The 13892-nt window shown below is 41.0% G+C and overlaps 1 protein-coding gene across 7 annotated transcripts; it reads right to left on the bottom strand.

Moving 5' to 3' along the window:
- Positions 1-14: 14 nt before the first annotated feature.
- DNAAF1 (dynein axonemal assembly factor 1) lies at positions 15-13732 on the bottom strand. 7 transcript variants are annotated; one of them, XM_060275944.2, is made up of 14 exons: positions 13581-13732; positions 12108-12249; positions 11454-11561; positions 10558-10681; positions 9791-9882; positions 8047-8268; positions 6510-6676; positions 5819-5940; positions 5349-5542; positions 4840-5031; positions 4022-4131; positions 3811-3876; positions 2496-2841; positions 15-669 (listed from the first exon to the last, which is right to left on the bottom strand). In XM_060275944.2, exons 2-14 carry the CDS (start codon positions 12232-12234, stop codon positions 620-622), a joined length of 1920 nt encoding a protein of 639 aa, XP_060131927.1. In that variant the 5' UTR covers positions 12235-12249; positions 13581-13732; the 3' UTR covers positions 15-619. The 7 variants fall into 7 exon arrangements, with proteins under 7 accessions (XP_060131927.1, XP_034975843.2, XP_060131928.1 ...); XM_035119952.3 differs by having other exon boundaries at positions 5352-5542; XM_060275945.2 differs by having other exon boundaries at positions 12108-12246.
- Positions 13733-13892: the final 160 nt, after the last annotated feature.

The raw sequence follows: 13892 nt of genomic DNA, 5'->3' as shown, positions 1-13892 counted from the left end.
ATGATGCAAGAAGCTGAGAGAAAAATCATTTACTCAGACTGAATTACAAACAAAAGTAAACATGTAACCAAAATAAGCAAAACAATGGTAATGACTTTCTACAAACTTAGAGCAGAATCCAACAAAAGTGAAGAATGTGTGATTTCAGGGGGAGAAAGTTAAGCATGCGCTCAACTCTCACCAAAATAATGAGACTTAAATGATCTTCATTTTTGCTGGATGCTACTGATTAAACAACCTTTTCTCAACAGATGAAAGAAAATAGACTGAAAACTGAATTCATACTTTAAATGTTGGTTACCTGACTTGGTGGCATTGAACTTTCACAGATGCATACTGTGGGTGAGCTCGTGTTGCTTAGCACCTGGAAAGACCAATGGATAAGGCCCCCATCTGCACCATGGCACTGCCTGCTCTGCCATTGATCACAGCAGTGTGGTAAAAGTGTAAGGCACAACTATTGAAGAGAGACTGGACTTTTGCTTGCCTGCAAGTAGTGTCACAGAAAGCATTTGTGACTAATGATGCCAGGGGTTACAGCACCCGCTGTGGTGCAGTAATGCTAATGAAGAATAGGAAATATCTTGGTTTCTGTTTTATAAATTCATACAACAGGTCTTCATTTATTTTCAGGCGTACGCTGCTCTGTATCTGCTTCAGAGATATTCCCTGTTAAGAGGTGAAATTTCAGTTAGTTTCTGGACACAGGAGCTATACTCTCCCCAAATACCTTCCTGAAGAGAAGGACCAGCTATTAGGCCAGAAGCTACTCCAAAGATGGGAGTGGAAGCTGAGATTTGGTCTAAACTGGACCGCTCACTAGTCACTGCAGTTCATTTCTCAAATGGTCCCCAGCAGAGAAAGCACAGGGCACAATAAGAAACCCTTTACCATTTGGATTATCAGGGCAGTGAAGGCTTAAAAGTGTGAGCTATGAGCCAGGAAGGCCCCAGGTCAAATCTCTCAGCCACAAAGATGGCTTTAAGCCACTCACTATTTCTTATCCACAGCCCCTTTCCTCAAAGCTCTTAACTATTATTAGTGTTAGTGTCTGTGAACCTCATTTCTTAAAAAATGAGTGAGGACTTCCTATCTCAAGTAGCAAAAAACAACCAATCTCTGGATGTTTACATTTGAGAAGCTAAAGTACTAGGGGAATTGCTCAATTACCTTGTGCAAAAACACTGTTTAAAACACCCTTCCAGGTGCAGGACTTTGCAGATGTCAGGCAAGCTCAAATGATCCAATGGGATCAGTGCAGCTAGGACAGCAATGGTAGGGTCTCACCAGTTACCAGGGTGTGAATTCTATGCTCTTTGCAATACCTACCAGTCATAGGAGGATTTTTGCTGTATCAAGACTTCCATAGGCTCAGATTCTAGGTTCAATTTAGACTAACTTCTATATGTGGAATTATGTCTCTCATTTACCCACTGCATATGTCTATCCCCTGTCCAGATTTGCTAGTGGCAACCAATTGGCCATAATATTTATTTACTTAAGGCATCTATACACTGCTTAATAATTAAAATTTCTAAATGGTGTACATAAAAATGAACCATACCAAAAATAAAACAATAACAATTCATCATGAAACCAAACCAACCCAAACAAAAATCCATTTGCATTAAGCCTACACTCATAAAGTTCATGCTTGCACAGGGCCTACAGAATCCAAAATTGTGGTAGTCATTATGTGGAGAAGCATTATGCGTATCAGATATATTCAGCTCTTCTATGCATAGCCCCTATGTAAATGTGGTGTCCATATATGGACATCTCTTAAGGGAAAGATGCACACCTCTACACCCATAGAAGCTCATTGAAATTAGGCCCCAAGTAGCACTTCAAGCGCGGGTGGCGCTGTGGGTTAAACCACAGAGCCTAGGGCTTGCTGATCAGAAGGTCGGCGGTTCGAATCCCCATGACGGGGTGAGCTCCTGTTGCTCAGTCCCTGCTCCTGCCAACCTAGCACTTCGAAAGCACGTCAAAGTGCAAGTAGATAAATAGGTACCGCTCTGGCGGGAAAGTAAATGGCATTTCCGTGCACTGCTCTGGTTCGCCAGAAGTGGCTTAGTCATGCTAGCCACATGACCCGGAAGCTGTATGCCGGCTCCCTTGGCCAGTAAAGCGAGATGAGTGCCGCAACCCCAGAGTCGTCAGCGACTGGACCTAACGGTCAGAGGTCCCTTTACCATTACCTTTACCACTTCAAATATACTGAAATAAATGAGTTACTTTAAAAATAAATAAAGTTAGGCTTTAGGTGTAAGCATTCTTTAATTATAAGCCAGCCACATTAACTATGTGTGGACCTGGAAAGAGATGAAGCTACCATTAACTGTTTTCGTTAATAGCGCATAGTTGGATTGGAGCCTAGTTGTGAAGCTACAGGGCACATATACTGATTGTGATTTGTCTTATTAAAAAAATAAACAGGTGGCTTAAAAAAAAACCAAGCAGGTGGACCCAAAATCATGTCTATGTGAATTTACCTATGCAAGAAGATACAATGTGACTCTCTCCGTTTTCCACAATGTCTGCGATTAATTCATCTGCTTCATCATGTGTTAATTTTTTCAAAGGTCCTGGAATCTCTTCGATCAACGGTTTTGCTGGTTGTACTTTGGCTTCCAAGACTTCCTCTTGTGTTAGAAGGTCTGTTAAAATGGGTTCTATGGCTTCCTTTGGACAGACTTCAGGTATCTTACATGTGTTTGAAAAGATAGAGATTGGGATGTCTTCTGTCTCTATATTCCTAGAAGTGTCTGCATTTCTTTCAACTATGCAGTCTCTGTCATCAGTTGCTTCGGAAATCACTTCAATCTTTGGAGAACTTGGCTACAAAGGTAAAAAAAAAAAGCAAACTAGCTTGAAAATGTCTGTATTGGCATACATTTCCCCCAGTCTAGTCTTGATACTCTCTACCCCAGGCACCCCCAAACTTTGGCCCTCCAGATGCTTTGGCCCTCCAGATGTTTTGGACTACAATTCCCATCTTCCCCGACCACTGGTCCTGTTAGCTAGGGATCATGGAAGTTGTAGACCAAAACATCTGGAGGGCCGCAGTTTGGGGATGCCTGCTCTACCCCCACACTATTCTAAGGGACGTTGCTTTCCAAAGCACACTGAGAGTTTAACTCCTCAACAGTGGTGATGGGGATGGAAACTCTGGCCCACAGGCCAAATTAGTCTGCCAGTGGTTCTAATTTGGCCCATGAGGAAGTTTTTCCAGTGATGCCTAGCTCTCCCACATCTGATGTCAGTAAAGTCATGGCTACAAAGCAACATGTGAGAACCTTAAGCTGTGCTGCTGATGCTTCCTCAGCAGTGGAGCTTGCATTCAGTGCATTTTGCATTGGTCACTAAATATAAACCTGGTTCCACTCAGGAGCTCCTGGCTGGAGCTCGTGAGTGGAGCTCATCTCTGCAGAAAGTGGGGCTTGCAATTGAGCACCTAGTGTAAGTGTGGTGAACCTTTGGCCCTCCTGATGCTGCTAAAGTATAACTCCCATCATCCATGCCCATTGGGCCATGATTGCTACACCTGCTACATACATTTTGAAGTATTATGACCATGTATTTTATCTGCACATTTCAACTTGTTCTGAACACACATGCTTGTGCATATGTGCTTGAGGTATTCTGTGGCATCACCTAAAGAATTTTAGAGTGACACATTGGCTGATATTAGAATATCTCTAGAGTCTCCAGATCTACAAAAAAAGACGGTGGCTCTGTTAGGAATATACCTAAATTAACTGTAAAAACACAGGATTAAGAAAGCACTGTGCTATTAGAATAACTCACCTTTCTAGTGAAGATCTCTCCTGGTGAGACTTCACTGATATCTACATCTTCCAAATCAGGTAGCTCCTAAAAATTAAAGTTATCCTGGAGTTTACTGAAGGAAGTAACTTTTATAATACAAAATTTAGGAGTTTGTGGAAATACAAAACCCATTTATGAGATGCTTCATTTTGGCCACAACCCACCCTTTCTTCCCTCAATTAATACATACATCAAGAAAAAGTTTCTCTGGTACATCCAACTTAATTTGTTCTATCTCTGCAGGGTCAGGAAGTTCAGTGAGCAAAAGTCCAGGTGTAGCCATCTTATCTACTGACATCTCTAAAAGAAAAAAAAGAGAGACAAACAGCTTAACAGATTTAGGTATAAAAATATAGAAATGGGAAGGTTATACTGGGCTCTCTCTCTCTTTTCTATTATGCTCTGTCCCTAGTAAAAGGCTGTCAAAATTGTTCTGTCACTGAAGTGCTCCACTGCAACCTATATGACTGACTTTGCACAAAATCTTAACTGCAGAGTCAGTTTCTACATGAGTGCTGCACATTCCTGGGACTCTTCTGAATTGATGTGAAGATTTGCTAGGCAATTGGACAAAACTATGTCGAAAGTTACTCAAATACCGTATTGTCCCTCTTGTGGAATGCTGCAATATGCAAGCATTTTTGCAGCCTCCCTATAGAATGTTACCTATATATGTGGATAGAACTTCCCTAAGTAAACAAACCCCACCTTCAGAGCCCTGGTGAAATGAAATGGACGAACCTTTTCCCCAGCCAACTCTACAACCAAAATCTGGATGGTGTTTCTGAGAACACATGATGCAGCTACCTTGCTGAAGCTAAGTAGGTTTGTGGTTGGTCAGTATCTGGATGGGAGACTGTCTGGGAGTCCCCATGAATGCCACCTTGATTTCCAGGATAAAAGATGCACTAACAGCTAAATAGATGCATACATACATGCCTTCTGCAATGCATGTAAAATCTGAATGCATGTCAAAGCTCGATTCTTGTACTTCCTGTTCATGGTTACCTCTATGACCACTCTCTGGTCTCCCCAACTGATCTCTTAAGATTGCTCCTTCAGCCACAGCCTCCTTGTGGGCATCCATGCTGTCCTTCACAAATTTATCAATCTTCTCCTTTGTTTCCAACACTTCCAAAGTACACGAGTCCTTTCCTGTAGTGTCCGTCTCATTGCTGCTGCTTGAAGATGGGATTTCCTCTAGAACACCCCAAAAACAAAAAGAGAATGAGTGTGCATGCAAGTAATACTAATCTTTGGGTTTTTGTTGAGCAATGATTATTTTAGTCCATTTATTGGTTTTCTTCCAAAAGGATATGAAGATTTTCCTCTTCTGGGAAGTTCATCCTTGACTGCATGGAAGGTAGTAAGTAACTGGGCATAAAGAGGGGATAAGTTCAGCAAGTGTGCTCTCGCCCCCCCCCTACCCCTCCACCCCGAATTGGAAGTGTGTGAAGCTGGATACTCAAAAGAGCTATTGTGGCACAGTAGTTCTGCTCAAAAGTTTAAACACAAACCACCTTCACTGTCAGCTGATGTTCCATCTCTTTCTTCTGTTTCCCACTGTCTTTTCTTCTCTTCAGCTTTTTGCCGGATTGCAGCAAGAGCATCAATACTGTCTTGGATCTTCTTCCTTTCTCTCGATTCCCATGTTTCTCTTTCACTTTGTTCAGCTTCACGGCCACCCTTAGCCCAGGCTTCTGCACAGGCTCTGGAAAGTGTAAAGATGGCAATCATCGGACACATGGAATGATGTTGCATTAATTCCTGTGTAACTTATTTCTACATAATGAACTGACTCATATATTTGGCAGTTTCCACAGCCTGAAAGTGTGTAGTGCTGCTGTTGGGCCTATCATCCAGCTGCACTTGCAGGAAAGGGCAATTTGCTCTCCCTGGTTTGTGCTTAGTTAATATGTCGTTGTTATTAGGCTACTAATAATATTTTAGACTGGTCATCTCTTCACACTCTCCTTTCTCATTTTACCTGTCCTTTGGAAACACTGGCCTGTCATCCAAATATGTCAGATGTTTTAATCGGATGGTAAGCGTCCTCCTATAATAAGGAATTTTCTTTATTACTTCATTTCCCATTAAGTTCAATACACGCTGCAAAAAAGGGAAAAAAAGCAAAATAGCTTCAATTTAAAATACAACAGTAGAAATTATTTTTGTAAAATACGTGAAGCTATACTGGAACTAAAAATAGTTGAATATATATCTATTTAAATCATTTTCATAGAATCAGGTCTGAGTAAACTTTTGTTCACTTAACCCCCATAGCTACACTGCAAGCATAACTGAAGTAACGGCACCTTTCTTCTCATTCACTCCTGCAGAAGAAAGGAAAAAGGTGCACTCAGAGACATTACTGGGGTAGGAGCTAAACCTGCTACCTGTGCCTTGTGGCCCGTTCTTGCATAGGGCAGGTCGGAATCGAGCATACTCATATTGACATAACCCATCAAGGATTCTGTTTCTTGATTATGCAAATTTATTGCAGTTAACTCCTCTCCTACCACCTGGCTCTAAATTTTATTAAGGCATGTTAATGTCCCTGAAGCACTGGATACAGCATATATCCTTCCACAGTGCAGTAAGATCAGTGGAACAGAACCATTCTGTGCTTAAGAAATGGTGGATCAGATAAAGCAATCTTAGAGTTATTCTTTGCTTACCAAATCAGGCATGGTCTCTAGGACATCTAAAATGTTTGGATCATCTATCCTATTGTGAGAGAGGTCAAGGACACTGATACTTGGGCATTGCTGTAAGTGTTGTATGTCTTCAACTGTTTGCAGCTGATTGTGAGCGATCTGTAGAGTGTGCAGAACTTTCAAACAAGCTGTGGAAAGTAAGGATACCGTTAGAGTAAAATGAATGGGACTGCCAAATAAATTAAGGGATGTAGCATCATAACAAAGGCAACAAGATTATGCTGCCAGGACCAATTACAGCCCAACCAAGGTGGCCATTTTAGGCATAGGGGCAAGATTCTCAGCAAGTTCTGCTTGTGGATATACAATATTAAAATGCACACACCCACATATTGTCCTCTGAAATACTGGAAAGTCCTCAGTCATACTAAACTGAAAGCCCAGTTAAGTTCTATATACAGAGTACAGTGATACCTCACAAGACGAATGCCTCACGCAACAAAAAACTTGCAAGATGAAAGCGTTTTGCGATCTTTTTGTTGACTTGCAAGACGAATTTTTCTATGGCCGTGCTTCGCAAGATGATTTTTTTTGCATTTTTTTTTTTTGCTTTGATTTGTTTAAATTGGAAAACCGCAAGACAAAATTTTCGCAATACAAAACGACTCGCGGAACGAATTAATTTAGTCTTGCGAGGCATCACTGTATAGGGGTCCAGGTTAACTGGCCACAGAATTGTAATTAGGAATGCTTGTTAGTTAAATGCAAGTATAGAGGTATGTCTGATGACAACAGTTTAAGGGGCATGGGGGTCTATTTCAAGGGGAATTTAGATTACTCTGCAGTTGATCAATAAAACACACATCATGAAGAGGCTGTAGCATTGCTTCTCTTGGGCGTATGACTATAGACATTAGTTCTGTTTCAGGCCCAAAATATGTGTGAGTTTTATTTTGTGTCCTTGTGTTACGATCCTTGTGTATCTCTTTCCCTTCACAAATTACAGGCACAGGGGCTCATTTGAGATTAGGACCCTGTGTAGAGCTAAGGGTTAAAATGCCTCAACACTCATCATCACCCCCTCCCCCCAACTGGTTCCCAATCTGGCTCACTCCACTGTTAGGAATTGAAAGAAAAAGTTTGCATTGAAGACTTTCAATGCCGAAAATGTTCCTCCTTGCTTCTTTTGATGCAGTGCATATTGCTCTGCTTCCTTTGAAGCACATCAGTGAGGTTGATGGGGGGGGAGTCTTGTTGTCTGGGCAGCCCTGGACCTCCATAGACACCATCCAGGCTTACATCCCAGGGAGGTCACTTCAGTGCTGCTAACACAGTGATTTGACTTAACCCCCAGAGGCAGAGGCACACACCATTGTCTCTCAAGACAGACAGATGCCAACAACAAAATTTAACTCCACAGAAGCCACCAGAAATTGCTGTGGAAATGTTTTGCACTGTGTTTTAACACATTGGTGCCCCTACATGTATGACAGTAACACCACTAAATAACACTGTGTTCAGGTTATGGATCTTATTTCGGTGCCGTTAGAATTCTTACAGAGGTTTTCAATTCTCTTGACATAATTGTTGCTGAGGTTGAGAGAGTCCAGCTTTTCCAAGGGTTCAAGATTCTCAATTTTATGTATTAAATTCAGCTGCAGATAAAGGCAACGCAAATCCGTCTGGGCATCCAGGTTCTCAATCTTAGTCAAGCCATTGCATTCCAGCCACAAACACTTTAATCCTGTATATTCTTCCAGGTTTTCCAAACGATCAAATCCTGCAGGAAGAAAAATGCAGTAAACACAATGGCAACACAGACCATATTTCAGAATGAAGTTGTTATAATAAAAGGAGTGGGGATATGGTTTTAAAGTGGGGACCCATGGACAAGAAAATAGTGTTGAATGCTTTCCTTTGCCTGCCCGCCACAATCTCTATCTCCATTCATGTTTCTCTTGGCTTTCTCCAAGGCTTGAGTATTGTCGAGTTCTGGGCATGTCACAATGTAACAATGATACCAACAAGCTGGAATATGTGCAGAGAAGGGTGACAAAGATGGTGAGGGGTCTGGGGATCAAGTCCTATGAAGAAAGTATTCAAAAGTAGGATATGTTTAGCCTGAATAATGAAGAGGCAACAGGATAGTCATCTTCAAATATTTGAAAGGATGTCACATAGGTGATACAATAAACTTGATTTCTGTCAAAGACAGGAGCTAGACCAGTGGGTTCAAATGACAAGACAAAGAATTTAGACTAAACATTAAGAGGAAGTTCTGACAACCTGAATTGTTCATTAGATGTTTTTCAGCAGAGCCTTGGTAGCTTGGAGTGTTGGAGTAGTGACTTTCCTGCATGGGCAGGAGGTTGGTCTAGATGACACTTGAGTCCCTTTAAATTCTTATGGTTGAGTAATTTCTATTACTGGAGCCTGGTTGGGCTATGGGGCTGCAAAAGGGGTTAGTTGGGGGAAAGGTTAAGTTCCCTCCTTTGACTGGTGCTCCTTTTATAGCTGAGTGACACAACATACATGTTAAATCACCGGTGCATCTGGTTAGGACCAAAGAGAAAAACCTGCAAGGGAGCATGAAATATATCACCAAAGTTCAGGCAAAATATTTTGGAGCCTGAAGAGAAGTTTTAATGAGAGTAAACAGAAATACCAAACTATTCCTAATGCAATCATTTTTTAAAGAGAGGAGAATTTTAGCGGAAGTAAAAGGCAGCAACCAGGGAAGGTTGCCAGAGTCCCCTTTTAAATGCACTGAGGAGACTGCAGCTGATACAACTCAAGATCCATTTACAGATGCTAAAAATCCTTACTTATGATGAACTAAATCTCATGGAACTGAGAGGGGCTCATATAAAGAAAGAAATAAGCCCCTCTTGGTTCAGTGAGATTTACTCAATAAAGATGCATAGGACCTGGTCTTACTAACTTTAGCTTGTCTTGATCTTCACTTATCGAATTACCACAAAAATCACAGAATTATCCTCCCTGTTAAGACTGTGGACATCAATGCCAGATACTGGTATATGCTGGAGATAAACAGGAAAAGACTATCCCCATCATGTTCTACTGGTTCGCTTCCAGAGGCATCTGCTAGCTGTTGTTGAACAAAGAATGCCAGAATAGATGGGAGTTGAAACGTGCACTTGATTCTGAAACATTTAATAAAATATTTGTATACATTGACCTAAATTTAGATTCTACAATGTTTCAACAAATTATATTTCTATGTTCTCAGGTGATCATGTTCAGTTCTTTTGCTACAATATAGCGAGCAGATTGGCCCTTACCTTTGTAATGGAGATAGAGGGTGTCGTTCAAGGATGGGGTCACATACAATTTATGCTGTTTGCAGAGGTCCCTCAGTATCTTTTTAGTCATTCTAAAACATTAAGAAGTAGTGTGAGTAGAGTACATACTCTAGAAGCTCCACCTGCTTATTTAGAAGCCAGATGTGCTGCTTAATATTTATATTTTCACCAACTTCCTCCCCATTGCATCACCTCTCACAAGGTTCAGAAAGTTCCCCAATCCTTGGATTATACTTTTGGAGGGGAAGCAGAGGCTCTGCATATAGAACACTGAATCCAGCCAGAATAGCAGCTAAAGAATGTTGTTTTAATTTCTTTTTTTTTAAGTTTGCCAAGAGGCGAGATTTAACAATAAAGAGGGTACTAATTTTGGTCTGAAATCTGTGATTTATGCTGGCTGCATAAAATGCATGCTCTCTTGAGAGAATTTTTACACAAAGGCTCAGTGCAGAACCAAACAAGTAGTTTGGATTTTATAATTATGTTATTGAGTTCATTACTGACACTGATCCAGCTTCCAAACCCTAGTTTTCAAACTTTAATTAAAAGCTAACTTTGGTTAACCATAGCAACACTGTAGCATAGCATGGCACTAATATTAACTCCTGTAAGGGAAGTGACTGGGGAATTCATGTGGGGGAGGGTAGCCTGAGACTACTAATGATATCTTGACTTGGTTAAGAGACTGGCAGCACTATAAAAAAATTCCCTGATTTGTTAAAGACTACCAATAAAAACTAAATTACCTCAAACCACCTTGTTTGTTTGCTTGTTCACAGGATGAGCCAGCCACCGGCTTTTGGTCACCATTTCTATTTTCCTCATTCTGTTCATATATGTTGGTCACAGAGCTGTCTCTCTTCTGTGGTGCTTGAAGATTATATGTGAAAATACAATATATTGCAGAATGTATTTTAAATGTATAGATCCAAGAAATTCACCTTAAAGGCAGAAACTAAAGTTTCTCCAATGAGCTAACTGTTACAAACAGTAAAACCTACTGATAGCTGCAGTATAACCAATAAATGCATGCCATGCTGAGCTCTTTGGAAGAAAAGGGAGATAAAAATGTAATCAAGAAATAAACAAGATACATTGCTGCAGGCTCTCTCTGGCCTCCTCCCACCTTTGCTTTGTGAAATGAATGTTCTAACTGGCCTTACTCCTTTCCCTGAAATCAAACATTAAAAAGAATTAAATTCCAAGAAAACTGAAGCCTCCTATGATCACAGACTTGAAATCAATCTTTTTGGTCTGACACAGCAAAGCAGTTCTTACGCTCTTAATAGCACCAAGACACTTGGTAAAGGCACAGGAGTAAGTCCCTCTCTCTCCACCCCCCCCCCCAAGGGTGGGTGCAGTATGCAACTGTGGAGTAGAATAACCCAGCTAGAAAATACTTGAGAACAAAAGTTACATGGTCCCATCATTCACCCAGTCCATCACACCATATACCAACCACTTAATCTAGCTTCGACATGAGGGCAAGCAATGCACCCAGTGTTTTCCTGCTGACTAAGGATCAGAAAAATCCCCCATAGTAACACCCAGGGAGAGTATGTGATCCTGACGGGAAATTTAATGTGGCAATATCGTTCATAGGCCTGAAACTTATAGTATTGATATTTTTCATGTAATTTACCTGGTTCTCCATTACCACAGTCATTCCTAATAATTTCCGACTTCAGTCGCTCATTGGCAGGATCTTTTTCTGTTCCTTGTTCTCCTTCTGGAAGTTGAGGCTGTAGTTCTAAAATTCAGACAGATGGAAACAGGCTCAGTGGATGTTTAAATCTGCTAACTCAAACATAGAGATGGGCACTCCAGAGGGAGGCCTCTCATTTCATTTTGTTGCATGCATGTAATATCCCAGAATATACACATCTGTTTACAACAGAGGAATCTGTATCTGTAGTGACTGTAATTTGCACTGCAGTGTATGTCTGCATTAATTTAGTTTTATATGTGGCTCTCTCTCTCTTGCTGGAGCTTTTACAAGTGCAAGAAAAGGTCAGGAAAATGACAGGGCATGGCAGGGAAGTACTCAGTCCTCCTTGCTATTCTTAATTAAAAATAATAAATAAAATTAATTTAAACCTTTACATTGGTATTTAATATTATTCTATGCAAACTACTTCGTTTTTTTTAAAGTGTTATATAAATATTGCCAAATTTTAAAAAAATTCACAAAATGGCAGAAAGTTGTGCCTTGTCATTCATTTTAGCCAAGGTGTTGTCAAAATTACTTCATGTTGAAAATTTACACACCCACACAGCCTCTGATAGCAAGAACTACCTGATTTTGTTAAGTTGTCCTCATTATTGGAAAAGGTGTCCACCTGCCTGCAGTCTTTCATCCCTTGACAATTCTCTTCCTCTGCAACAGCCTCTCCTGACCCAGGTTCTTCATTGAGTGGATGCATTCTGAAGTGTTCCTACTGGGAGACAACAGAAAAGTTACAGCATGCCCTATAACACTCTGCCTTGTATTTATTCAGATCATTCAAGCATAATTGTATGTGCAAATCATAGTTTTAAATTAAATGTTTTATTATTTTGTATGATGACCGCGAACCCCTTTGAAAACCATTGTGTGTGAAAAGCAGTATACAAATCTTGTAAACGAATAAATGTGCCTGCATTTGGCAAAGGAAAAAATAGCACAGCAGACCAAATTAGAACCCCAGTATAATAGGCCCATGGGCCAGAGGCCCTTCATACCTGAAATAAAAAGACAAGGTAGCAAGATGCTGGTCCATGAACTCTTCTGCCCCACTAATAGTACATTGGTTTAATCAGAAATTACAGTCCACTATTTTATTATTTATAACATTTTTATCTGGCTCTTCTGCCAAAGAGCAGCTCCCAGGACAGCCTTACTTGGGCTCATAATTTAACAGGTGACAAAAAAGTGACAAGGACTAGGAGTATGTAGGAAGAAATAAAACCTAAGCCCCATTTCTCAGTTACATAATTATTGTGGAATTATCCATCTTTTGCCAAATGTTGCTGGTCTTCCAGCAGAGCTGTGGTCCCATCTCTCCCCTCTCCTATAGCCTACTGTAGAAAAACCACTACAGTGCAGCACCATATGGTAGATGGCAGATATCCATATGGTAGATATGCTGCAGTCCCACACTCACTTATATGCCTGCCTTCTGAGATATAGTGTTATTTGTTGCTTTTCAAGGTGCCCACAACGCTGTTGGTTATTCTGCTCGCTCCCCTACAACATGTGTTGAATTTTTCACCTTTCAAATTCCCAAAATGAGGGGCGCTAAAAAGTTGTAACATGACTTGGGAATTTAAAAGATATTTTGGTTAAATTAATATAGTTTTGTTTTGTTGGGGTAAGTAAAAAAAGGAAAATTGCATAGAGGTCATTAAAAATGATTGCCAAGAACTTGCAGCCATATTATTTGTTGTTATTATTTTTAGTATTAGCCGATACTTTCAGAAGGCAAAATGATAATTCTTTGGTTTTCCAGAAGCAGTTTACGTGCTTCCTCATCAAACGTGAAGTTACCAAGCTAAATGTTGTCCAATAAGAAAAACAATAGCAGAATTTAATTCCTTGCACCCAAAAACCCTCATTGAATAAATTAGCAAAAATTAAGTTTCCCCCCCTAAATGATTTGTGCTTTGCAGCAGCCCACTTAAAGTAAGTAACACAGGATGCCTCTCTGGGCATTGGCAGAGCACAATCCCTGCTCGGGAGCAATAGCTGCCGCCGCCCCGCCGTCCCCAGCTTGCTGTCCCCATTTAATACCCTCCTCTCTTTCTCCTCTTCGCTGCCCACTCAAGGTGTCTTCGCCATCCTTCCTCTCACGGAGGAGGAGATGCTACTGGGGGAAGCCTGGCTGCCCGAGCCTCTTCTTCACGCAACCAAACCGGCTTCTCCCTTTAACGGCTCCTTCCTTCCCAACGGCTTCCCCCCGTTGCCATGGCGACGGGCCGCCTAAGACACGGCTCGGCTCTGCGCACGCGCGGGAGAAGAGCTGGGTGACGCACTTGGGCCTCGCTTCCAGCCCCTCTCCCTCTCTTCCCATCGAATGGTCCTATAGAGATATTAAAAAAAGAT

Source organism: Zootoca vivipara, chromosome 6 (genome assembly GCF_965207765.1).
Source record: "Zootoca vivipara chromosome 6, rZooViv2.hap1.1, whole genome shotgun sequence".
NCBI classification, from domain to species: Eukaryota; Metazoa; Chordata; class Lepidosauria; order Squamata; family Lacertidae; genus Zootoca; species Zootoca vivipara.
This window is presented reverse-complemented; position numbering and strand designations above follow the sequence as displayed.

What these genes read in the sequence shown, in the direction of transcription:
- DNAAF1 (XM_060275944.2), bottom strand. Translation starts at nt 12,234, where the DNA reads ATGCATCCACTCAATGAAGAACCTGGGTCAGGAGAGGCTGTTGCAGAG. An exon ending in CAAGAGAATTGAAAACCTCT is followed by an intron (nt 6,677 to 8,046) that starts GTAAGAATTCTA and finishes TACTTTCCACAG; the next exon opens with CTTGTTTGAAAGTTCTGCAC. An exon ending in CCAGTGTTTCCAAAGGACAG is followed by an intron (nt 5,543 to 5,818) that starts GTAAAATGAGAA and finishes TACACTTTCCAG; the next exon opens with AGCCTGTGCAGAAGCCTGGG.